Raw genomic sequence first — 27,203 nt, 5'->3', positions numbered from 1 at the left:
TGCTGCCTTCTGCCCACGTTCTAATCTCAAAAGCAAGCTCCTATTCCTTTATTGACATTAGCTCCTTACCGGGAAAACACTCCTGCCCCAACATCCCCCACCCCCATCTGACAGTCGTCAGCACCAGTTGAAAGAGATGAACCTGATTAAGGTACCAAGAAGGTAGAGCTCCTGCACGTACTGACGTGGTATCCTGTCAGCGATCGCTCCTAAAACCCCAAACCCCCTTCCCACCCGGCTCCTCCGAACCCCAGAAGTTCGGCAGATCTGTTCGGGGAGGGGGGTGGGTGACAGGGAGCCCCCACAACGTGTGCGCAAGGATGTGTGTTGGTGACTGAAACGCAGGCAGCTGGGACCCGCTGCTCCGCAAAGCACACTACCGGTACTGGGGCCGGTGGAGAGGTAAGCGCATAGGACTGTTGCAGAAAACATTTTAAACAAAATACAGTCCAAAGAGATATAAAAGAAAAATAAAATGAACAAACAAAAATTCAACCCCAGCCCACACCAACGCAGCCCCTTCGTCTCCACCGACACACGATTTACACAAGTAATTTAAATCATTCACCTGCTGCCAGGTCTCCTCCAGGGATGGCAAAGCTGAGAAGTAGCCGGTGTCGTGGACAAGTTGTAGCTCCTGGAATATACTATAACTAGCCAACACGTCCATGCTGCTGCCGCCGGGCACAACGCGAGGAGACACCCTCCCCCGGACACAGTCGGGGCTGTTTGTTTGTCAGTCTGTCTGGCTCACCCCCCAAGAAGGCAGACATCCAGTGGCCCTTTTGTTTTTGTTTTGTTTCAGTCAACTATAAAGGAAAAAAAAATCAATGCAGGAGAGAGGGAGCGAGGAGGTGAGAGAGGAGAGAGTGAGCGGGGTGGATGGAGCGAGGCATCCAGCGTGTACAGTGCAGACGGCTGCCAGGAAAGGGGACTTCACGGGAGTAACAATTCCCTTCCAGGGCTCTGATCACTCCGGCGCGTGGATCAGGACGGGGGATGCAAACTCACTGACACGAAGCTGCCATCTATTTCTGCAGCGCTGTTCGCTCCTAATGCAATCTTTGCTCTTTATTTTGGGAGGTTGCATTTTTTTTTCTCGCGATCGCTTCTCTCTCTCCCCCTTCCCTTCCCTCCCCACCCCCCACCCCAGCCTTGCTAGTTTGTAGTCTCTCCCCCCTCCCCTTTTCTCCTCCTCCTGCTCTTCCCCCTCCCCAAACTCCCTCCCTCCGCCCAGCTCTGCGCGCAGCCGTGGGATCTCGGAGGAGGGCGTCTATTAGGCCGCGTGTGACCATGTAAGGTAAACAGGGGGCTCATGAAGTCACTCAGGGCCAATGGGGAGCGCGGAGCGGGGCCCGGGGCGGAGCCTGGCCCCGGCGGCGGGCACCGATTGGCGCGCTGCGGATCTCCCTGCTGCCTTACAAGGCGGCGCGATGCGAGCTATTTTTAGAGGGCTATATAAGGGGGTTGAGGCGGCCGCGCTGCGGCCGGGGAGCGTGAGCGCGAGGGACGGGGCGGGCTGCGGCGACGCTCGCGCCGGCTCCCGGGACGCCGAAGCGGCCGGGCTCGGGCTGCGCGCCGGCCTCCGACCCGCGCCCTGGTGCCCGATGGAGCCCCGCGCGCTCGCAGCCCGCGTCCCTAGGCGGGCAAGGGGTCGCGCGCTGCCGTAGTGGTCCTGACGCGACCGGGCAGGAGAGTGCTGGGTTAGGGAGGCTTCCTGCAGGAGAACCGGGCTGGGAGGCGCGGGGAAGCCGGCGGGGGCGAGGACATGTCCCACCCCGCCTCCTGCCGTGGCCCTGGCGGGCGACCGCGAGCGAGAGGCGGCGCCAAGGAGGTCCTCACGTACTCATAAACAAACAGAAAAGGGAGGAAAGGCACCAAAAGTCCCTTCACGAATTCCTCACGGCTGCCATGGTGCAGGGCAGCAGCGCCTGAGGAGGAAGTGCCACACAATGGCAGAGAACAAAGGCGAGCGGTGTGAGGAGAGCCGCCTGCGCCCGCCCCCGCGCCGCGCGCTGTCCCCGCCCCGTGCGCGCGCCCGCCACTTCCCGCGCGCTCCTTCCGACCCGGCCGGGGTGACTGCGAGGGGCGCTAGGGCTTGAGGGCGGCGTCGGAGACTGGAGGTGGCGGGGCCTTGCTGTGTGGCTCTCGGCCGCGGTGTCTGCACGCTGCGTTGAGGCGAGGAGCCTTAGGAGCCGGCGCATAGACACAAATAGGAGACATGGTGTTAGCTGAGCTGTGAGGGCTGACCAAGGGCTTGCTTGACCTTAAATGGTTAGTGTTGGTTCAAGTTTCCCCCAAATGCACTGTGAACAGAACTTCTACTTTTTGAAAGATTGCAGAATTTTGTACTTCGTTCTAGCCATAACGGAAGGAAACACATTCACCTTAATCCACTTCCTCCTGTCGCCTTCCTTTCACTACATGGGACTTGGTATCACAATATGGGAAAGATTCTGCTTTGTGGAACAACTTGAAATTTAGTATTTACCAGGGAAAATGAAACAGGAATAACTGGAATGGAGGAATGTCTGACTAATTTACTTGTTAGCATCTGGAATTCTGGTTGGGCAGATTTACAGCATTCGTTGTGTAATTTGTGATTTTAATAAAATGATGGCTGTGTAGGATGTCCAGGGAGGCTCCTCTTTACCGGTTGTGTGACTTTCAGTAAATTAACAGATCAGAGCTTCTGCCTGCCACTGTAAGAAACCAGAATACTTGGACCCATGGGGGCCGAGGTGGGGGCATATCAGAATCTTAGAGACGGCAGGGAGAGGAGGTAGAAAGCCCTTGCTGCTTACTTATAAGGTCCTCTCTCCTGCACCCCCACACCATACTAGTAGGATAGGGAAATGAGCAGAAGGCCATTGAGAAGCACAGGACGGAAGCTATGTTCATAGAAGGAAATTCCATAAAGGAGGCAAAAGACGGGGCAAGAACAAAGTATCTGATTTGGTGTTGGAGACTCAAGTGAGCTTTTTTGTGAGCGTGTTACGTTGTTACCATTTTGGTACAAATAGAAACATGCTTGCTATCGTGTGAATTTAAAGATTTCAATAATAGCTGTTGGCCATTTATTAGGTACTTAGAATATTCTGTATATACCCAAATTTTCCTATGTGATGGTTCATTGAATCTCAGGAGAACCCCAAGATAGGCACTTTCACTATCCCCCAGTTCTGTGGCAGAAGACACCAGGTTTGGATATAACCAGTAAGTTTGTTGGTCCCACAGTCAGGAAGTGGTCAAACTGGGGTTCAATCAGAAGCATCTGAATCCTAGGACTGGGGGACTGCTCCAGGCTTTTTGAGGCATTTATAAAAATTGGAAGGGAGCCTGGAGGAGTTCTGTTGAACTTTTCCCATGTAGATGTTAGCCATCCAACTTACAAAGGAACTCAACTAAAATTTTACAAAATAAATCCTGAAAATCCCGTTATAACCAGTTTTAGAAGGTTTGAAGAATATTTCAGAATTGGTTCTAAGAGATTTATGCAGCAAGGTGTTCCAAAAGGCATATTTTCAATAGTAGTCACACTTACTTACTTTTTCTAACCTAAAGACCCTGGGTTCATATTGCAAAACACATGCAAAGTATCCACATGTATGCAACAATCAACAAATTAAAATCACAAAGGAACTCTGGCAATCAAGTGAACCCAAAAAAGCAGCACTGTTACGACTACCACATATTAAATGACTTCTCAGTGCACACATTCATATCAGATCTTCACAACTATGTTGGGAAGCTACCACTGCTCCATTTTATATAGGTGAAAATACTGATGTTCAGAGAAGGCATATAATTTGCCCTCTATTATGTCTATTGTGTGGCAAATGCAGATTCAAATATAGGTCTGCCACCAAGTTCACTATGAGGTCTGTCTCCTCTACAGCATTGCTTTGGAGGACATTGATAATACTTCTAATAATATTATCCTTTGGAAGTAATGCTATAGGAAATAGTAGTAACTTGTAAGTTACTTCCCAAGGACTTAGAAATGAAGATAGTTTAGCTAAAATAATAAAGTTTCATACTTAAACAGAAACAAGGCATTGTTTCTTCCCACCAGGAAAGCTCTGCTTCATTAGTCAGGAAGCCCCATTATCCTGATGTGAATGGTACCAGGAAAGCCCCCTCAAAGGAAATCTTAAAACATGGGCCAAATTGCAGAGCAATTAGTTAAAAAAAAGATTTGCTTAGGACTTCATTTGGAAATAAAACTCTATGCTATTGAAATGCATTTATTCTCTACTATATCAACACAATTTATGTTGTTAAGCATAGCCATGTGCTAATTGAATTAATGAATAAATATTAAATCAAGAAACTTATTGTTGGCTTAATTTTCCCTACAGAATATAGCACCTGCTGGGGTTGAGAGCACCACACTCCAAAGTTTGTCACCTCAGATTGCTGAATATTTTGAGATGTAGGAGACTGGGAGAACTACAGAAGCAAGATGGTCTCTGATCTTCCCCTGGTCATTTAAGAGTTGTTTCTTCCATGAAGCTGTTCATGAAAACTAGAACCCTGTTTGGAAGCAAGTCATACAACCTAGGAAGGTCACTCTTCAATTTCCTTCCTTCTCCCTTGAAGATCCACCCTCATGTGACAGGTGTCCTGCTCGGCACCCACCCCCAGGCCAAGAAGAGTCTGAACAAATAAGCCTTGCTAAGTTCTGCCACCACCCCAGGCTTATTTCCCTTAGATCATGCCTCCTTTTGGCAATCATACTTCTACATGACTTCCATTCTTCATCAAACCTAAGCATAAAAATATACACTTTCCCCTGAGGGTTTGGGTCTTCATATCTGAAGTCTCTCATGCCAATGTAAAACTTTAATTAAATTTGTTATGCTTTCTCTTGTGAACCTGTGTTTTGTTATAGGAGTGTCAGCCATGAATTTGCGATGAGTGAAGACAAGATATTATTTTGCTCCTCTACACATCTTACAACAGGCTTTATTTCATATTTGACTTTCTTTTTTTAAATTTTTTTTCATAATTGACTTTCACAGCATGATCAAAAAGGGTCATTTTGTAAAAAATGTTAGAGAGCTGCCTAAGTTCTCCCAAAGGTCTCAGTTCTTTGATATTCAAAGTATGCTGAAGCAACAATAGAGTCATCACCAGTGTTGATTATACCTTCATTGTTAGTTTAATTCTAGATTCTCTTTTGCCACTGGTTTTATCAACCTCACTTTCACTGATACCCTGAAACCTTAAACTTGAGGCAAGATTTCCAATAGAATTGTATGTATTTGCACTGTAATGTAAATTTTGCCACCACAGGGTATGAATAGAACAGTATTTCATGTTCTAAGGACTTCTGCTTCCTACACTATCTTACTCTAATGGAAGAAAGTGTGAACTTAGGGAGCCTTTACGTCATAGAAAACAATTGTCAATGAGGTGTGGGCTGTTAAGTAAGATATCCGAAAGACATACTTTAAATTGAGGGAGAAAATGCATATGTGGCCACTTGAGAATTTTTTCATGATTGAGGAAAAAAAGGGGGTGGGGTGTCTTCATCAGGCCTCTCCTATCTTGGATAAAATATTTCCCAAGAGTACACAATTCTTTGTTTTCATTCTGTGCTCACTTTCTGCTCATAACTTGACTTCCCACTTGTTCTGCCTGCAGGGAAAGAATGTACTGGTTGTAATCACAAGAGCCTGGTCACTGTGACACTACTTCTTGTTATTGTCAATTAATACAAAGAGATTTTAGTTACATGTTTGCCTCTTGTGAATTTAGTTAGCCAAGGTCTGATCTGACTTCCTGGGGTCTTCAATTTTGAGACCTGACATGCTGAGGTTCAGGACATGGTGGGCTTAACTAAAATTAGTCTTGAAGAATTAATCAAGAATTCTTGGCAGGTAACCTGCTGATCTTCCCCAGAAAAGATCTGAGTCTTGCTATTGGAGTTTAGAGATCTGTGGGTAGGTTATACTCTAATAAAATATATGTTTATTTTAAAATAAAATGCCAAAGCCCACCCTGAAGATTGAAATGTGATTGTAGTGGGGTCAAATAAAATGAGTAAAGGAACAACTTGGAGCTGGTGCTGTGGTGTAGTGGGTAAAGCCACTGCCTGCAGTGCCAGCATCCCATATAGGCGCCGGTTCAAGTCCCGGTTGCTCCACTTCCAATCCAGCTCTTTGCTATGACCTGGGAAAGCAGTGGAAGATGGCCCAGATGCTTGGGCTCCTGCACCTGTGTGAGAGACCCAAAGGAAGCTCCTGGCTCCTGGCTTTGGATTGGCATAGCTCTGGCCGTTTTGGCCAATTGGGAAGTGAACCAGTGGATGGACGACCTCTCTACCTCTCTCTCTGCCTCTCCTTCTCTCTCTATGTAACTCTGACTTTCAAATAAATAAATAAATCTTTAAAAAAAAAAAAAAGGAACAACCTGATGTGCTGTTAATGATGGGCTTGTAGGCCAGGGAGAACATTTGCCTCTTCTCTCTAACTCCAGTGATCTACCACTTGACAAAAATTTGCTCAGGACAAGAATAAACATAAGAAATCCAAGTACTCAGCAAAAGTTCACTGTCAAGAATGTTGTGCTAGACCCTAGAGCATTGAACATTTAGTGTTACTGTGACTTGTGCTACTTGATTCCTATGGAAATTAATATCAATAGGCACATTTCTGGCTTGAATTACCATGATTTAGAAGTGTCAGTATCCTTGAATGAAAAACAAAAATCATCATTTAAATTCAACCAGTCATTCAACATGTTACATAAAATATTCAGCCATTTGACATATGCTATATAGAGCACAAGGGTTGAAAATAAGATGCTAAACACTGAACACTGCTGATGTCACATAGTAGTGCTATATCTTAGAAGTCAGAAATGCACACAAAGTGTCCAGTCCAGCCTTCATCAGATCCACCACTTCCCTTGGCAATATTCCTTCCAGGAGACACACAGTTCCTCCAACGATGGGAAAATCCCAGTAGGCGCTGAGATGTACCTCTGAGACGGAGTCCAGTCTGACTGGCCACTTAGGATTAGCATCTCAAGCTATTCAGGGGATTCCAGACAAAGATTTTGGGAAAGAAACCAGTAAGAAACAAAAAAGATTTCTAAGAACTAATTTTAAAGAATAATTGCCTTTTCTATACAATGATAAAAATGCCAAGATAGTTGTGAAACTAGTAAAAAGGTAAGTTGCTAATGTTTTACAGAGTACTGCCATTCATAGTATGTGAGGCACAGTTTGTAAGACTGTGTTGTGTTCATCTAGAGCATTTTTGTTGTGATATGTTGAATACAACACAGTGTTACTGTCAATATATTGAATATCACTGTCAATGTTTTATCAGAACATTATCATTTTTCTTTTAAGTGCGCCATTTCCAAAGGATTTGGTATGCAGTAAATGGGATTGAAACAGCAGACTGCCCTCAGATTTTGTAATGGAAATCAATGGGAGAATCAGATCGATTTGATGGAAAGTCTCTGTACAGCAAACTTTGCTGACAATGAACATTCCTTTAAGCGAGGGATACCTATTCCACAAGTGCCCAATGATGAGTTTTTATGTATATGATAGATCTGGGTAGTTTGGAAGATTAATAATGTCAGCAACAGTTTTTTTGCTGACTGGTCATGCATTTGAATTGCACTGGATTTTCTTTACCAGAGGATGCTTATTTGAATGGTTACAAAAGTCAGCTGACTCAGTTTTTATTACTGGCATTTCTCTTGAGTAAGCTTGGCAAATGCTTTAACCTCTTAGTTATGCAGCCTAAATAGGGGGAATAATGCTCTATTGCTCTCCTCACAATGCTTTCCCAACTCATCTCTTCCTAGAGCTTTGCAATTCTCAAGGAATTTTCTAAGCAAGTCTGTTCCTGTTTTATTCCGAGTCATTTCATGCCAGTTCCTCTCAAGCGAGGCATCATGGATGACATGGTCTTGACTGTGTTGTCTCTATGTTGGTCATTATTTGGGAAGCAAGGGAAATCCCAATAATGAAAGCCAAAAAACCATCTAACTCAGGGTCTTCCTCTCTTTACCCATTTGTTGAAATGTGTCGAAACACAGCCCTTTCTGACCACAAATTAACTTATCCTTGGCTTTTCTGCTGTGTTGGTTCTCTGTCATTGAGGAATGTTTGCAATAAATCAGTTTTTATTTCATGCTTTCTACATGTTCATGTGCAGCATTGGCCTGGTTCAGATAATAAACTCCTAGGGAACATTTGCCAAATTAACTCTGTACAACATTTAACATGTTCTATGGTGCACGTAAGCTATCCTTTTAAAAAAAGTGATTCATTAAATAGCATATAAAATATTTTAATTAATTTTTAAAATAATATAAATCCTTCTCCAGTATTGTTTACACATTGTTTTATTTGTGTCAGCTCTGTCAAGTTGGCCTAAATAGGAGGAAGTGATATTACCTCAAAAGATGTCAAATGTGCTTGAAAGAAAATAAAGATTCTAGGACTCCTAGAAAAAAAAATCTTTATAGTTAAAACTGCCAAAATCAAGGAAAAGGATATTAGACATATTATCAAAGAACCCACTTTACAGAGTGATTTAGAATATTATGCATTGTTTTGAATAAATGTTTCCTAGTCTATCAGGAAACACTTATGTTTGTTAGATTTTAAGAGAAACTATAACATTTTACCAAGCAATATAATAACAGATTTCCTGGGAACTAGTAACAGCTTGGGCAAAAGGAAGGTTGGAGAGAACATATTTGCTAAATTCTCTTCACTCTGTCCTGGGGTAAAGGAGATTGATACCAAATGAACTTTGAAGGCCACTAAGGATGGAAGGAGTTCTGCTTTAGTAGCCTTAAAGAAATTGGCAACTTTGAATTTCCCCTTTCTGACTTGTCTTTACCATAACAGCCTTCTGATTTCTGGACAGATTCTATGAGCTTGCCCTTCTTAAACACATAGTATCAACTTTTATTTATTTACCTACTTAATTATTCTTCTACTTCCAGGGAGGAAATATGAATAAAACAGTAAAACATAGGAGCTGCAATTAAAAAAACTATTAATATTAAATAAAAGACTAAGGTCAAGTGCCAAAGGAGATAACAGGCTGCCATTATCATTCTAACTGCATTTCCCATTAAATACTGATCAAGCTATGTTGTTATTTATAAATTAGTTCCTTGTAAATTTGCTTAGAGTGAATCAATGCCCCTGGAGCACAGAATTTCCTCTGTGAGTTTAATCGTTATGTGTGTGTGTGTGTGTGTGTTTAACTGAGAAAAACTGATCATCATGTTTTTCAGTTCTAGTTGGACCCACCACCCAGATAGTCTCATTTATGGTTACTCACATTATTTCAATTACTCAACAGCCATTGACCACCCATTCTGCCAGCCACTAGGCTGGGTACTGGGGCTGTAAGGGTGAAGGAGATATGATCCTTGCCTATAAGGAACTAAAATGTTGACTGAAGAGAAACTTAACTTAAAAATCGTGAGGTAATGCAACACAATAGATCATTGGGGCATATTTGCTGTGTATAAAGAAAATAAACAAAATGATAGAAAAAGATGCATATGAACATAAGCATTAATGAGCTGACAAGAAAATAAGGAATTACTGGATTAAAATTTGAATGAAAGTGAGACCAACATGACTTTTGACAGTGTACACTCTTAAACTCAATTTTGCCAGCAATGGATGTATATTAGAAAGAGTTTTAAAAATACCATGAGTGAGAGAATCCCACAATCAGAGTGCTTTGGTTCAAGTCCTAGCACTAGCTACTGACTCCAGCTTTCCACCAGTGCAGACACTGGGAGGTAATGGTGATAATGGTGGTAACTGGGTTCCTGATAACCATGCAGGAGACTTGGATTGAGTTTTCACTCCAGCCCTGGCTACTATGGGTATTTGGGGAGTAAACCAGCAGATAAGAGATACTCTCCCCTCCTCTTCTCTCCTCTCCTCGCCGCCTCCTCTCCTCTCTCGATTCCCACCTCTCAACTAAATTATTTTTTGTGATTTATATGCTCTTCCAGCAAAGGCAAACTAACTGGTGTTGGATGAACTGTCCCTCTGAGAACAATTACCACATATAGACAAAATGTAAAAATACATGATGAAGGCATTGAAAAGTAACAATACAGCAAGAATCCACCAAGGTTATATCCAAAAAAGAAAGGAAACCCTGAGAGAGAAGCTCAGTAATCAGCATTGTTTTTGTTCTATTGAAAGAAGTGCCTAAAGCAGTCTTATTTATGGTGTGATCTACAGCCCCAACAACATCCTAGGTACTAGTCCCCCCCTTCATCCCCTCCCACCTCGCCATTGCTGGAAGCCAGGTGACCACATGGACCAACCACCGGTGTCAACTCCACGCACATCCTAATGGAATTCGCCACTCCTACTTCCTTGCTCCCCCACCTCGTTCCTGAACACGTGGCTTTCTCAATCTGTCTCTCTGTCTCTCTCTGTGTGTCTCTCTTTCTCTCTCCTTCTCTCTCTCTCCCTCTCTCTCTCTCTCTTATGCTTTCTTCCTTCTTCTTTTCCTTCTTTGCCCCTTCCCTCCAGTCTGTCGGGTTTTTCCCCCAGTAAACCCTTTCTCTTAAAAAAAAGTGCCTAAAGCAAATCTGAACACAAAGCTGAAGATGGGACACTAAGTAGAAAACATGTGTTGAAGAGGTGATAAGATGAGCAAAGGTTTTACCGAGTTCAAAAGACTGAGGGCATAAATATTGGAGTTTACAGTCTGCCCAATATTTAGGGTAAAGTAGGTATGAATGGTAGAAATAGGCTACCCCTTACAAGTACTGAAGTCTGACTTTGAAAGGTCACAATCCCTGATTGGAATAAAGTGATCTGTCTCTAGTTGAGCTCCCTACCAGGAGAAAAGAATAAATCTTCTATGTGAAAATATAACCCAGAAGTTTCAACTATCTCTACAATTTTTTATACTCAATCTCCAGCATTCATTTAAAAACAATCAAGTATAAAAACAATAGATTATCTAACAAAGTGGCAATTAAGCAAGAAATCAATAACATATAACAGGAGGGGTGAGCATTGAACCTATTGGCTAAGACAATGGTTCAGATGCCTATGTCCCATATTGTAGTACCTGGGTTGATAACTGGCTCTTGCTGCTGACTTTAGCTTCCTGTTAATACAAATTTTGAGAGGCAGTGGTGATAGCTCAAGTAATTAGGCTCCTGCCACCTATGTGGGAGACCTGTGTTGAGTTTCCAACTCTTGGCTTCAGCCTGACCCAGAGCTAGCTGCTGTTGGCATTTGGAGATTGAACTATTAGATGAGCATGCTCACTCTTTGTCTCTTTCCTGTCCTACTTCCTCTCCTCTTCTCCCCCCGCTAAAAAATTTTAAAATATATTACCAAATAATCTATGGCCAAAACAATATCATAATAAAAATATTTTAAAATAATATTTTGAACTACTTAAAGATAGAGATGTAGAAAAATACATGAAAAATCATATAGAGTAAAATGTTAATAGTAGAATACCTGATGTTCACTGGAAAATTCTTTCAATCTTTTTTTTTTAAACTTTTATTTAATGCATATAAATTTCCAAAGTACGACTTATGGATTACAATGGCTTCCCCCCAATACCGTCCCTCCCACCCACAACCCTCCCCTTTCCCACTCCCTCTCGCCTTCCATTCACATCAAGATTCATTTTCGATTATCTTAATATACAGAAGATCAGCTTAGTATACATTAAGTATGGATTTCAACAGTTTGCTCCCACACAGAAACATAAAGTGAAAAATAATAGATGATTTTTTTAAATGATGATGAAATCAGAGCAGACCTATTGTCATGTTTAATCCCAGTGAGAGTCAAGTTGGGAATTGATAATTTCTTTTTTTTTTTTTTTACAGAGGATCAGTTTAGTATGCATTAAGTAAGGATTTCAACAGTTTGCACCCCCATAGAAACACAAAGTGAAATATATTGTTTGAGTACTCGTTATAGCATTAAATCTCAATGTACAGCACATTAAGGATAGAGATCCTACATGAGAAGTAAGTGCACAGTGACTCCTGTTGTTGACTTTACCAATTGACACTCCTGTCTATGGCATCAGTAATCTCCCTCTGCTCCAGTCATGAGTTTCCAAGGCTATGGAAGCCCTCTGAGTTCTCCGACTCTTATCTTGTTTAGACAAGGTCATAGTCAAAGTGGAGGTTCTCTCCTCCCTTCAGAGAAAGGTACCTCCTTCTTTGATGACCTGTTCTTTCCACTGGGATCTCACTCGCAGAGATCTTTTGCCAGAGTGTCTTGGCTTTCCATGCCTGAAATACTCTCATGGGCTTTTCAGCCAGCTCCGAATGCCTTTAGGGCTGATTCTGAGGCCAGAGTGCTATTTAGGACATCTGCCATTCTATGAGTCTGCTGAGTATCTCACTTCCCATGTTGGATCACTCTCCCCTTTATTTACTCCATCAGTTAGCATTAGCAGGTACTAGACTTGTCTATGTGCTCCCTTTGACTCCCAGTCCCTTCACCATGACCAACTGTGAACTGAGACTGATCACCTGGAACAGTGAGATGGCATTGGTACATGCCAACTCGATGGGATTGAATTGGAATCCCCTGGTATGCTTCCAACTCCACCACTTGGAAAATTCTTTCAATCTTAATACATGTTTGAAAAATCTTTATAATACATTGTTTTTAAAATGTAACCACAAATTCACAGAGATACAAGTCAGAGGAGAGACAGAGGAAAAGGGTGAAAGTAAAGCCAGTTTTGAATGTGAGGTGCTGTGTATGAGCCTGAGTGAGTGTGTGTGTGTGTGTGTGTGCATGCGCAAATGAACCTTTCTTTTTCATATTGATGCTCATTCTATAGGTATTGAATTAAGTTGGTTTATAATAATTTATTGAATGCTCATTAGGGACTGAACCTATACTAAATGGTCTTAAGTATACTCTGTCATTTAATCCTCCAAACAACACCAGAAAATGGGTGTTATTGTCCTCATCCATTTTACCAAGAGTTTAAGTAAATTTCTCAAGGCATTACAGCATAGAAGTAGTAGATCCTGGAAGTGACACAAATGAGCCTGGATTTCAAGTTTCAGAGTCATAAATTAAAACTCATAATAAGAGCAAATGTAAGCTCTTCAAGAACATATCATTTTTAAGAAAACTTTAATAAATGTAAATTTTGAAAGTACAACTTTCAGATTATAGCAGTTTTCCCCCATAACCACCCTCCCACCCACAAACCTTCCCATCTCCTATTCCCTCTTCCATACCATTCTTCCTTAAGATTCATTTTTAATAATCTTTATATACAGAAGATCAACTTAGATTTCAACAGATTTCACCCACACAGACACACAAAGTATAGAGTACTGTTTGAATACTAGTTTTTCCGTTAATTTGCATAGCACAACACATTAAGGACAGAGATCCTCCATGGGGAGTAAGTGCACAGTGACTCCTGTTGTTGATTTAACAACTGACACTCTTAATTATGGCGTCAGTAATCACCGGAGGCTCTTGTCATGAGCTGCAAGGCTATGGAAGCCTCTCGAGTTCACAAACTCCAACCTTATTTAGACAAGGCCATATTCAAAGTGGAAATTCTCTCCTCCCTTCAGAGAAAGGTACTTCCTTCTTTGATGGACCATTCTTTCCACTGGGATTTCACTCACAGAGATCTTTCATTTAGGTCATTTTTTGCCACAGTGTCTTGGCTTTCCATGCCTGAGAAAGAGAGCATATCATTTTTAAAATTCCTTTTATGCTTCCTTCAGAACCTGGTACCATGCTTGACACAGAATGGCATACTTAATAATCCTTATTCCATGGTTATATGTCATGACAGAGGCAATAGTACTCATTTGGTACCATTTTTCTCTATGATTTCCATCCTTCCAACATGGCTTCAATCCATCCATTCATCATTCAACTATCCATCAATGCAGTGATCAGTGATGACTTACCAAGAATAGAATAATTTTCAAAGATTAGGGAGTATCAGAGAGAATCATACATGAGTATGATACACATGTACATTGCATCCAATATTCGAATAAAGATTTTAAAAATATTTTGCTTCTTATTTGTAGATCTATCATTAAAAGCTTGATATCCCAACATTTTCTACAACTTGCAATTGCAACAGGTTCCCAGTTTCTATATATATTTGAGTTTTGCCCACACTTCCACAGTTTTAACGAATGGCCCAACATACACATTTGCAGGACAAAAGAAGTTAAGATTACTTCTAGACCCTCAGAGTAAGGAGACACCCTAGAGACTAAGGTAAGAATCACAAACTCAAATGCATGCAGGCCACACAGGTAACCTCAAAGAGGAAGGGACCAGCTGAGGAGATAGATCACTCAAGAGGGACATCCCATTTTAAGGAGTTGTCTACTCCTCCACTCCAGCTATTTGTGGTCACAAGGGGATACAGAACCCTCATATACTGCGTGATCATGTAATTTCTCAAGAAAATCCTGAAAAATGGATTTTTATTTAAAGCCTCCTGACTTTAAACTTTTTGGCAAAGGATGCAGATTTATAAGCAAAAAAAATTGCATCAAGAAACTACATAATCATGGACCCAATCTGACCAATGGGCCAACAATATGTAACCATTGTATTCGTAACTACCCCTTCTGCAAACTATGAGTTCTTGGCAGTATTCTTCACCAAGAATTGTCTACCAGCTGTGGCCTAACAAATCTGGTAAGCAGAAATTCCCATGCATCACCATGCACTTCAGGTGGTTCTTAGTCGTTTCTTCCAACCTGACACAGAGTCTACCTGGCCTCTAATGTCTTCATACTGGGCATTGCTTGTCTTTCCCCAGATACAGCTCTTTCCCCTTCATATACCAGTCTTTAAGCAATATTAAGGCAATTATAAACTTTCCCCAAGCCTTTTCTTCCTTGGACCAAACATCCCCCAGTTCTTGCCAACAATCCTTTTCACAGTAAGGGTTTCATCCTTCTATTCTTTTGGTTTATTTGGATATGCATGTTGTTAAGGCCCACAGTGAGGAATACAGAATGCAGTTCAACTAGTGCATGGGCTGAGTTGGATTGTGTTTTCCTTTGTTTCTAACACTCTATCTGTGTTAAGGTAATCTAAATCTTGTATTTTGGAGGTGTATCTCATGGTTAACTTAAATTTACCATCCATTAAATACTTACAGGAAATTTTTCACACATGTACTATAAAAACAGATCTCCTTCATTCTATATGTGTTGTTTTGCCCCAAGACAAAACTTTGTAGGTATAGTTACTAAACTTCACCTTTTTGTAGTTGACTGAGGTTTCCTTTCTGTCAAAAGTCTTTTCAGCTTCTTGGTTCTTTAGTTTGACCTATTTGTTATCCTCAATCCCATGTCACCTATAAATTGGATAGGCCTGATTGTAGTAGGCAATGTGGATGAACTTGCTGTATACCAAACATTGTTTTAATGCTGTATTTGCATATATTATTTCATGTTCATAATCATACACCTATTAACTACCAATAATATACCTATTATACATACATATACATTTGTATGTGTGTGTGTGTGTGTGTGTGTACACACACACAAATGGAGACTCAGAGAGGTAAAGTAACTGACCCTGCCCAGACAGTTCCTAAGTGAAAGGCTAGGTGAGCTGAATCCGAAGCCTGCTTGCTGAATTATTATCTTGTGCTTTCCCTCACCATTTCTGAGGGAAATGTAAACAACAATAGAATCATGAACTCTTACTTTACAATAACATCTTATGTTCTGTATAAGGAATTAGAAAAGAGGAGTTCATAGGTTCAAACAGAAAGAAAATAGAAATACAAATTTCCTGACTTGATCAGTTTATACTATATACATGTATTGAAATGTTCCATCCACCCCATAAAATGTACAAGTATTACATAGATTTTATTTAATTTTAAATATATTTTATTTAATTTTAAAAGACTGCCCTCCAAGTTGAAGTTCATCAAAGTCCTTTTGGGGTAACTTTAAAGCCAATGGACTTCTTTATCATACATTCTATACTTCATATCTTGTCCCCAAAGATACAGAAGGTTTGGCTACTTTCTAGGACATACTGTGTCCACAATCCCTTTGCCTTTGGCTAGATCACCTCTGAGACAAGGATATTGTGCTATTTGACCTTACTCCATCTTGGGCAGAGGCTAGTTCTAGGAGATTGTGACTTTCTCTTCTGGGTCCATACATGCCATCCTTGAATAATTCCAGAATATTTTAAGAAAGTGTGTCAAGAATAAAAATATAGTCTGACTCAGAAAGGGATTTTTTTGGTGAGCACCCAAATAAATTGATCCTGAAACTGAACCCCTGTAATGTAAAAGCAGGACCCAGACACTTATCTGTCTCTCTTAGCCCAAGATGTCCTTGTCTGTGTTTACTGAAAGGAATTCACTGACTTGAAGAGTGATCCAGCTGGCCTTGTAAGGTTCCAATCACTCAACTCAAGGAGTTATTTGCTTCTCCAATAGATAAAACCTTGATGGCCAGTATTGTCCAGAGTGGTTTGTTTAGGGGAATACCAGGTCTGCACAGAACGTAACTGTCACCTTCACATAACCCCAAGACCAACTGGAGCCCACCTGACCATCCTAAATTCCCTAAAGAGTACGACACCACTGATCAATCAAAGGAAGGTCCTGAGCAGCACTCACCAACCAGAAACTCAGACACAATCTCATCACACAGCTCTCAATCCCAATTTCCATCTGCAAGAACCTTCACCCCTCACTCCTTGAGGAGTCTTAGAATTAAGCAATAGCTGCCAGGCTCCTTGCTTTGTGCTTTGCAATAAATACATTCTTTCTTCTACCACCCCAGTGTCAATGATTGGCTTTCTGCACATCAGGTGGGCCGACCCAGTATGAGGTTCTATAGCAGCACCTCCAACTAGCTTGGGGTGTTACTTGGCAACATTACAAGGATAACTGTGGTATTCAGGAAAACAGGTTCTTGGCCATGGGTCTCTCACCTGGGTACCCCTAGCATTGCTAGTTTTTAAATAACAAGTCACCCTGTCCTGATGCCTTCAAGATACACTATTTGTATTTGTTCTCAGTTATCTCACCAATATTCACATATTCTTTTAGAATCTAAGGTTGTTAAAGATACTGCCTCCAATACAATCAGGGAAAAATCTTGTGATTCCTTACTTTTTTCTCAGTAATGTTCATCCTCAATACGTTGTCAAAATTTCAGTCCCTAAAAGAAAACTTCCTGTGCTTGGGTCTGCTTCCCTTTCCGTGATTTAGCCCTTGCTATCCCAACTGGGGCCTTCAACCTGGTAGCCCTAACAACAGCTAAGAGCTTGTTAGAAATGCAGAACAGCAGACCCCAGCAGACCTACTGAATTGCAAGATGCATTTTAACCAAATCCCCAAGTGATTTGTGTGCACATTAAAGTTAGAGAAGCATTGTTATAGGTTCAGAGCTCATGATCTATTTTTTTTCTGAACTTGTAAATGGCTTGCTGAAGCCAAGAGCCAGTTCCATCCAGCCACGCCCACCTACCTGACTCTATTTGCTCAGAGATAATGGAAGTTGTTTCCTGTGGTGCCACTTCCACTTCATCAGTTGGTGTCTTTTGGTTGGTTAGAATTAGATTTAGAAGAACTAATGTCTTTCTTTCCACTGACTACAACTTCTAAGAGAGGCCTACTTTGTCCCAACTTTCCTTCATTCCCAAGACATAGAAACTGAAATGTCCCTTCTGTAATTGTTCTTTGACATATGAATAGACCTTTTATTTTTATGTCTGTTTAACTTGGTCCTCACAACACCTCTATGATGTTGCTAGCATGAAAATGCCAATGGAATTAGATTATTTGTCAGATAAAAATGCTGAGACTTACAGCAACATGTGCAAACACCATATACAAATAGTGGCAAAAGGAATGCTGGTATCCATACCTCTTCTATACTTTCCATGGCACAATTTTGTATCCAATGTGTTATATCAGCTCTCTGATGGGTGTTAGAAAGAGTGCTACCCATCTTGCGGCCAATTATCCCGCACAACTATTTTCTCCCCTTTGAAAAATGCTTTTGGTTACCCCACCCCTCCCCAGTCATTATTCATTTGCTACCAGAATCCTAAAGCTTAGGTTGGAATATGTGCACCTAAATACATACTTTCCTAGCCTCCGTTAAGATAGGGGTGAACAGGGGCACCATTCTGGTGAATAAGATGCAAAAGGTCATCTAAGTTATATTAGTTTCTAGCAACTACAGTAACCAAGTACCACAAACTGGGAGGTTTAAACAACAGACATGTGTTGTCCCACAGTTCAGTTCTGAAATTAAAGGACTCATAAGATTGGTTCCTCTTAGGATTTAAGGGAAGGATCTGTTCCAGGTCTCTTTCCTTGGCTTGTGGATGGCTGTCTTCCCACAGAATTGCATTCACCTAGAATGTACATCTCGGTGTCCAAATTTCCCCTTTTTTAAGGGCATCAGTTAGATTAGATTAGTGCTCACCCAAATGACCCCCATTTTAATTTGATCACTTCTGTAACACCTATCTGCAGGTAAACTCACATTCTGAAGTAGTGGAGGTTCTAACTCCAACATATCTTTTCTTTTTTCATTTTAGAGGAGGACACGGTCCGACCTGTAACAAGGGGAGGGGTGTGGGTTTTTTTGGAAACGTTTGCTTTCCTTGTAAAAAGGGACACCACAGTGTACCTTCCTTCCACTGCCTCTGCTGCTCACAGCCTCACAGACTGCCCCAGCAGCTGAATCTTCCCAGCCATATTGTGATTGTGAGAGAAAGACCCAGATAGCCAAGGAGTTGAACCACCACCAGGAGCTGCCTGACTGTGCGTATCTTGTTCCATGAAAGAGTAAACCACTGTGCCTTTCAGTCCTTGTAGTCAAGGTTTCTGTCATTTATCCCAAACATGTTCTGTAAAGCATTGACTAGCTTTGTCTGATTTGATCAAACAATACCCATAAAGCCAAAGTAAAAGTGTTAGTTATTATCAGGTTGTTTACAAGTGGCTTTGAATGGCAGGGGTTGGATAAATCAAATGCCGAAAGTATCTTACCTTTATAGACAACTTGAAAACAATGTCTAAGAAAAATATATACATCAGAGACTGTTCACCTACTGTTGTCAAATTTCCTTTTGTTGCTAGTTCTTGGAGGTGACTGGTGTCTCCAACCCCCAATGTTGTTCTTAACAAGCCAATAAAAAGGATCCTGCTTGCTATTCTTAGCATTTATACCAAGACTGGTGTGAGAGAGAATGAGGTCATGGCTTGTTACCCTCAACAGTGGAAATTTTAGCAAGTCCTTCCATGTACTTTGACGACTGAACATGAGATCATCTCTGTAGTTAAATTTTACAGTCTTAAGGGCACCTCTGCCCACTCTGCCATGCTGGGTCCTGTAAAAATCTCTTTTGGAGTTCTTTGGGAAGTGAAAGAAGTCTGGCACCATTGGCTGTTAAAGCTCCAGAAACTGCAAGTGTGAAAGAGACTCTGCCACAGAGCCAGGAAGGCTGTTCTGTGAACAGGTCAGGGGCCAGGCTGTGCAGGAGAGTCACCAAGGGCATAAACTTGAAGGAGGCACTCACTCACTCTCGGGGATGTGCAGGCACAGGCCTGCAGGCCAAGGGCTGAGTGCCTCTTAAATGCTCATCCTAGAAGCTTGTTGGCCTCTCCCTTAGCCCTGCCCCTGAGTAAGCATAATTTTTAATAGACATTGTCATCCCTTGCATTCATCTCAGTCACTGCATGATCTGCTTCTTGGTTCTAATCTGGATGCTGTAATTAATTTTGCTTGAAGACCTAACCTTTTAATGGTAATCCTAATAAGAACACATTTGCAGAAAAATAAGATTCTTTTCTTCCCCTCACACCCCGGTTTTTAATTTTTTACAACAATAACTAATTGAGTACTTGTGTTTGCGGCACTATACTCAACTTGTGTAGGTTTATTATGTATACAATGTGTACAACTCACTGAGAAATTCTGCAACCTAGGCCTTCATAGTCCACTTTATAGATGAGACTAGGAGAGAAGAAGTACCAGGCCCCAGGCTCTCAGAGGAGAGGGAAAATTTCACTCTGGGGCTATACCCAGTGCCTGCACCTGCTCTCCCTCCATGCCTCAATATCCCTGTTTTCTAAGCTTGTCTTGTATTAACTCTCTGGATCACCACAAATTCCACCTCTTTATCTCCTGGCCAGATTTTTTTAACTGGACTAGAAGATATTATTGCTTTGCTTTTGTGCTTCTGTTCTCTTTTCTACTCCAAAAATAAAATCATTGAGTTTGAGAGTAGATCAGTATGTCAAGTTTTCTCAAAACATCCTTGAAAGCCATTTTCTGATATAAATGTCTAGCGGGCAGAGCTAAATGGGGCCACCAGGTAAGAAAGCAGGACAGCCCCCACACTTGGGGGCTACGAGGAGAGAGAAAATGGAAAGGAAAAATCTTATTAGGTTTTGTAGGTCAGGGAAATCCTTTCTAGCCTGGATTTTTAAACCCTCTGAATTTTAATTGAAAGTATTTCTCCAGGGTATTTACTTTAACATGACTGTGCACTCTCAAAAACATATTCCCTGTCCATATTAGAAAAAATATTACACATTCCAGGGAGACAAGATTGCGTTAGAAGGAAGAATTTGAAGATGTGCCCTTTTTGCTTCAGACGGTGACCGTGAAATTGCTGTCAATCATAAGAGCAGCCAGACTTCTATCAAGCAGCTCTGCTAGGAAAAACACGCTGCTCCAGGGTAGGGCTCAGGACTCCAGGCACCCATGTGGGAATCCCCATTCCTTCTTAAAAGAAAGAAGCAATATTTCTCTCAAGATTTATGACTATCCACACCAAAAAAATGCCCCCAAATGAGACAGTAAAAAATTGGGTTTAATGTATCTAGGGGCTATTGTTAGACATGTATGAAAGTTAATGAACAAAAAATTTAAGGTCACCCTGATTTCTAGTTTCAGGCTTGAATGCAAAATATTGCTTCTACTTTGTAAACTACACAGACACATGATATACTCCAAAATATAGAAATTCCCAATTGTTCCTTAATAATGAATGCAAACCCAAGGGCTAGCTATGTGTTATCACTTTTTTGAAAAATTCATATATTCATCATTGCCTGAACTAGAAATGACTATAAGGTCTTCTTTCTGTACTACAACTAACTGCCATTATTAGTAAAAATGCAGATTTTTGTAATGCCCTGGTTTACCCAGAGCTTTTTGTCTTCCTGCTTCAGTGTATATTTTCTTTTGTATCCCCTCTTTGTTACTGTGTCTGTAAAGCATGTTACCATTTCTGATTTACAGATGGGAAACTTTCAGAGTGCTGAAAAGGAAGATGACATGAGGTCAAGCAGTCATGAAAAATTGGTCCTTTAACCCGCTCCTATATTGCAAAGAATTAATTCTCTGTAAAGGCAGAGAATGGAATCTAACAATAAGAAGAAAGAATTTTCAGTTGAAAGAGTGATAGAGCATTAAAACACATTTCCAAATTAGGGACCTTCCTTTCCAAATGCCTTTAAACACAGAAGACTGGGTATTCTGGATGGTTTCAAAGCTGACCCACCTGAGCCAGGGCATTTATTGGGCAACTTTTTGAGGGCTCTGAGTAAAATTCTTATGATGCTATGACTAAGTGATCATGCCTTAACACCTTCCCCCACCTCTTACTCACATTTTCCCAGCCCTCTTCTTAAGGAAAAACTCACTTCAGCCCTTCCTTGGAAACATACTTTCCTATAGTACTTCAGAGTCTTTGCCACAGCTCCGCTACACTGTCCCCACATGACACTCGGTTCCCTGCTCTGTCCAGCAGGCATAGAGCTAAGGTTCCTTCCACAAGACTCTCAGCACTAATGAAAGGTGGAGAATATGTCCCTTGTTCAGCCATCCATTCTGATCCACCACTGAGGGCAGGGGAGCTTTCTTTCCTGGGTGCTACCCGATTCATAGAAATCAGCTGTCTCTCTGCCTCCCACTCAAGTTCAGTTCTACAGGTCTCAGGGATCTTTGCAGTTATAGGAGGCTCAGAGACGACCAGTATATGAGTACAGCCATGACCTCCAGTGCCAGCATGTAGAATGCAGAGGGTGTATTCAGCCCAGCCATGAAACAAGAAGGTATACGGAGGTAGAAGTTTGGGGCGGGGGTGTCTACCGTCTGCAACCCATGAGGCTGTTAACCTCCCATCTACACTGTGGTGTGGCAAAAGCAGCACAGCACTAATCAATGTAGTGCTCAGGCAATCTGGGTTCTGATTCTAGAATGCACACTTTCTTTGCTTCAATCTTTGCATTTAGATCTAACAATTTTTTTTGGAATGATTGTACATCAGGTACACATTCCCAACATTTAATATAACGTTCCCAATATTAATATAATATTAGACAGTTACTTATTTGTGGTCATCTAGTATCTGAGGTTGCCGGATTTGGTAGCCTTGTTCTGATTTTCTTCTGAGAACTATGTCTCCTCTAGTCACAGCCCATGAGCTTGGCATTGCAGTTGAGTTCTTCTCATCTCCAGGTATGAAGCAGTGGAAATAAGTCTGATCCACCCATAATTCTTTTTTTCTTTGGACTGTGTGATTGATTCAGGAGTGGGCAGCCCACCTGAATGAATCACAGGACCTTCCTAGCAGTTACCTGAAGGGAGTTGGCTGTAGCTCCATTGACCTAAGTATTGGGTGTGGCTGTGCTAGGAGCCTTTTAAAGCCACTGAGACCCACCATAGAGAGCCTGAGAATGAGCCAACCTGGGGAAGTAATGAAACAGAACCAAGAAATCGATCCTGAATTATACTGACCTGAAACTGTATCTATTCCTGTACTTTTATTAATAACATCCCTTTTTTCAGTTGAAGCCATTTTGAGTTGAATCGTCTATTAAAAATTCAATTAAAAATCTACTGATACACAGTCTCATTTTTTCTCACTGCTTGTATTTGCATAAAAACTGGCAGAGCTAGTAAACAGTATTGTCATGAACAGCAAAGAAGATAATGAGTATAAGAGAAATTTCAAGAGTACAACAGAAATAGGAAAGCATGAAAGATTATTGTCATTCATCCTCTTGTTATTTTTTCTCTTTAATCACAATATTTAAAATCTGATTTCTGTGAAGAAATTGTGAAGTCTGACTTATGAAAGAAAGCTCATTAAAGGTTACTGGCCTGAATTCTTTTTTTTTTTTTTTGGGGGGGGGGGGGGTTGAGGTCAGTAAAACATAAAACCAAGTGAGCATCCTAAATTTCTCCCTACCCTCCCCCCTCCACCACACACACCTCTTATCACTAAGTTCTATCAAACTCTTTTTAAATGTCTGCTCAGTCTTTTTTCCTATCACTCCTTTCAGTAAGGTTCTCATTATTTCTTATATGAACTGCTGAATCTGGACTCTAGTGTAGGGCACTGAGGAAGGAAATGCAGGAGGAATTTCAAATTTTTAGCATTGGTTATATTTGCTGCATGAATAATTGCCCCCAGTGTTAGTGGCCTACAGCAATAATAAGCAGTTATTAATTCCCAGTTTCTGTGGGGGTAGTGTTCAAGAATGGCTTAGCTAAGTAAGTGGACTCCGAGTCTCTTATGAGGTTGTCAGCCAAGGCTGCCGTCATCTGAAGGCTTAACTGGGCGTGAGGATCTGCTTCCAGTTTGGCTCTGTTCACATGCCTGGAAAGTTGATGCCAGTTGTTGGCAGGAGTGTCTCCCATGCCAAACGGTCCTCTCCATAGGGCAGTGGAGCATTCTCAGGGCATAGCAGCAGGCTACCCCTAGAGCAAACGATGCTAGAAAAAGCAAGAAAAAAGCCGCGATATCTTTTACGACCAAGCTTCAAAAGGTATGCTTTGTCTTTGTCAATGTTCTTTTGACTGCCATGATCACCCCCATCTAACACAAGAAGGAGAATCCAAGGACAAAAATCACAACAATCTGTGATCATAGGTGTTACCAAAGTTGGGAACAATCAAAACTTTAATTTGGGATGTTAATTTTGGAAATAAAGTTTTTATATAATGTAAAGGAGATGTGAATGGTGGCAAGCTGGATTTGGAGATTGTGGTTCGGAAGAAAGATATGCATTGGTAGTCATTAATACAAAGATGGCAGCTAAAGGCAATGAGCAAGATCCCCAGGATGAGTGAGAAGAGCATGAAGGACTGGGTCACCAGCACCTGGAGATGAACACAGAAAGAAAAGGGTGCACAGAAAACTAAGAAAAGTCATCTTGAGAGGCAGAAGCAAAGCACAGATACAGCAATATTAAAAGAAGGGGAATCACACCACCGAAATCTAGAATTCTATGATATCAGTTAATAGCTATAAAGATAATGAGTTTGGCTCAAGGACAATAGAAATACAATGAGAAATCAGGTTTTTAGAACTTGGAAGCTACTGTATTGGTTAAATTTTGTGCTATCTTTGAGAACATAGAATTTTGTTTTGGTGGAGGTAATGGAGTTGTATATATATGTGTGTGTATATATATATCTTTATTTTATTTAAGTTATACAAGTTTCATGTATTTCATACATACAGATTTAGGAACATAGTGATACTTCCCACCCTGTTTATTTGAGAGTAGGGTTATAGACAGAGATAAGAAGAAACAGAGAGAAAGGTCTTCTATCTGCTGGGTCACTCCCCAAATGACTTCAACAGCCAGAGCTGGACTGATATGAAGCCAGGAGCCAGGAGCTTCTTCTGGGTCTACCATGTGGGTCCAGAGGCCCAAAGACTTGGGCCATCATCCTCTACTTTCCCAGGCCATTTTCAGAGAGTTGGATTGGAAGTGGAGCAGCCAGGACCCAAACCAGTACCCATATAGGATGCTGTTGCTGCAAGTGGAGCCTTAGCCTACTACACCACAGCACCGGCCCCTATATATTGCTTTTCAAATTGAATGTTTTCTTCTCTACACATTCTGTCCCTATATGTCCTTCGATTCTTTCCTTGTCATTAAAATAATGCTGATTATTATTTGGAGTTTCACACTTGGTTTTTCAACTTAGCAAATTCTCCTATCTTTTCAGGCCATAATAATCTCATTGTGCCCTCTGTGATCTTGAGGGTTCCAGAATCTCTAAGGCCATCCCTGTGGTCTATAACATCTCATGATACCATAGTTTATAAAAAGTGTGCCAGGCTTAGGGTTTTGGGTTGGTTGATGGCACCTTGATCATTTATAGTTGTGAGAATAAAGTTTTAGAAAATATACCTTTAATAGAAATATGAACTACTCCTGAGCACATTAGTTTTTTTGTTTTATTTTGTTCTGTTTGTTTTTTGTCATTGATCAGGTTGGGTCTGTGTGACTTAGAGATATGTTTTGTTTAGGACTTGTTAGTCAACTTATGATCTATTTATCCTACATCTGACCAAATATGTTTGCTTTGACCTATTTCACATACAGCCATTTTCTGTTTACTTTTCAGGGAGGAAGAAATGCTTGGTCAGCCAAGGAAAAATCTGCAAATGTTAGCAAGAGAATCTTGTATGACAGCTTAGCAAACCAACTGTATTTTGACCCTTTTCACTATACTCTGAAGAGTTCAGGTTTAAGTCCCTTCCAATGGCTCTGAATCACAAGAAAATAAACTAAATTGATCAGTTATTTATCAGGAAGAAAATAACTCACATTCTTTCCATGCAAATGAAACCTACAAATGGGATTAAAACTCATACCCTTAAATGTCTTATAATAGCAGTTGATAGGACTAATATCTTCAGTTTTCTTCCCTCTTCCTTCCTTCTTTGCAAAAAAGACACAGGAATTTCTTCATTCTTTCCTAAATATAGCCACCTTTGTCATTTAGAACAGCAAACTTTCTTTAACAGCTACACAATAAGGTATTTCATAATGGTGCACAAAGATGGTCCAAGCTAAAGAAGGCTATTGTCCACTATGAATTTAGCTGTAGCTTAGCTGGAATACTGCTACAATGGCCATTCAGTCATCATTATGGGTAATGACAACATTTATGGGTTGAATTGTAACCCTCCCCCCTGACCCCAGTCCTAAGCCCAGTAGCTCAGTGTGTGACTGTATTTGGAGACAGGCTCTTTAAAGAGGCAATGAAATCAAAAGGAGGGCATTGGGCCTAATCCAATATGACTGCAATCCTGGTAAGAAGAGGATATTGGGATACAGACACACACAGAGAGAAGATCATGTGAAGACAGAGGAAGTAGCTGGCTACCCACAAGTCAAGGAGAGAGACCACAACAGAGGCCAACCTGGCAACACCTTGAACTCAGACCTCCAACTTGTGGAATTGTGAGGAAAGGGATTCTGCTCTTACGGCCACCCAGATGGTGCTATTTTGTTATGGCAGTCCTGAAGGACTAATATGGCCACCAAGTAGGCATAAATAGCTCTGCTGTCTGATTTATTAGATGATTGGGTCTGTGAATCCCAGAAAGCCACGATACCTCAAGCAGTGTGGTTGTCTCCAATTCTGTCTCGTCTGGCAGATCAGACCTCTATACCTGAGTCTAACTCACTCCACTGTGGGCTTTTGTTATTGTTTAATCCATGTGTAACATATTATAATCTACAACAGCTCCGACAATAAGTAGCTGGAAAGCTACACTTCTTTTAATGCATGCATACACATGCAAACACACTTTCTGTGTGAATAGCTAATAAATATTCTAATAAGTGTTCTAATGACCAACAAGAGGCACATTCTTAGCAAGCCAAGGTACTCTTGTAAATGAGCTACATGGGAGGAATTTAGAGTGCTTTGTGTGATCCCCCTTCAGCCATATATTAAGACTAAAGGATTGAATATGAATTGTCGGGTATAGTGAAAAGCCTCTCCTACATATTTTTTTCTTCTTCACTTAATTCAGAATATATGTTTGGAAGAATGCCCACAAACATGAATTAAACACAGGAAATAGAGACCATTAACATGGGAACTCAAATAAGTACAGAAAAATGGTGTTTTCATCTGAATAACATTACCCCAAGTAATGCATAATATTTATGGAACTTTTGCTGTTTAGGACAACGGTTCTCTTTCTGGACCTCTGACTTCTCTGGAAGGGAGAGGGCAGAGAGAGAGGGACGAGCAGCCTCAGTTTACAAGAGGAGAGGCTAAGGGACAGAGAAAGTCCCTGAATGCCCTGTGTCCACCATGTAGTACAGGGGCTCAAAGTCTTGACTGGTCACTCAGAGTTTTAAGCAAGC

General features: G+C 41.2%; 1 protein-coding gene and 1 long non-coding RNA gene across 4 annotated transcripts in view; one reads left to right on the top strand and one right to left on the bottom strand.

The window, feature by feature from the left end:
* KLF7 (KLF transcription factor 7) overlaps positions 1–1,213 on the bottom strand; it is a 98,470-nt gene extending 97,257 nt beyond the window's left edge. Inside the window, exon 1 of one of the 3 annotated variants that reach the window (XM_051848248.2) lies at positions 569–1,213. In XM_051848248.2, coding sequence (XP_051704208.1) covers positions 569–670 — 102 coding nt within the window. In that variant the 5' untranslated portion in view covers positions 671–1,213. The remainder of the gene's footprint in view (positions 1–568) is intronic. The other 2 variants (XM_002712596.5, XM_070070306.1) reach the window with 2 other exon arrangements.
* Positions 1,138–4,872, top strand: LOC127491571 (uncharacterized). The gene is made up of 2 exons (XR_007920306.2): positions 1,138–1,300; positions 4,362–4,872. It is a non-coding gene; the product is annotated as an uncharacterized lncRNA (long non-coding RNA).
* The last annotated feature ends 22,331 nt before the right edge of the window (positions 4,873–27,203 follow it).

This window comes from Oryctolagus cuniculus, chromosome 3 (genome assembly GCF_964237555.1).
Source record: "Oryctolagus cuniculus chromosome 3, mOryCun1.1, whole genome shotgun sequence".
Lineage (NCBI taxonomy): Eukaryota > Metazoa > Chordata > Mammalia > Lagomorpha > Leporidae > Oryctolagus > Oryctolagus cuniculus.
Note: the sequence above shows the minus strand (reverse complement) of the source record. Positions and strands in the feature narration are given on the sequence as shown.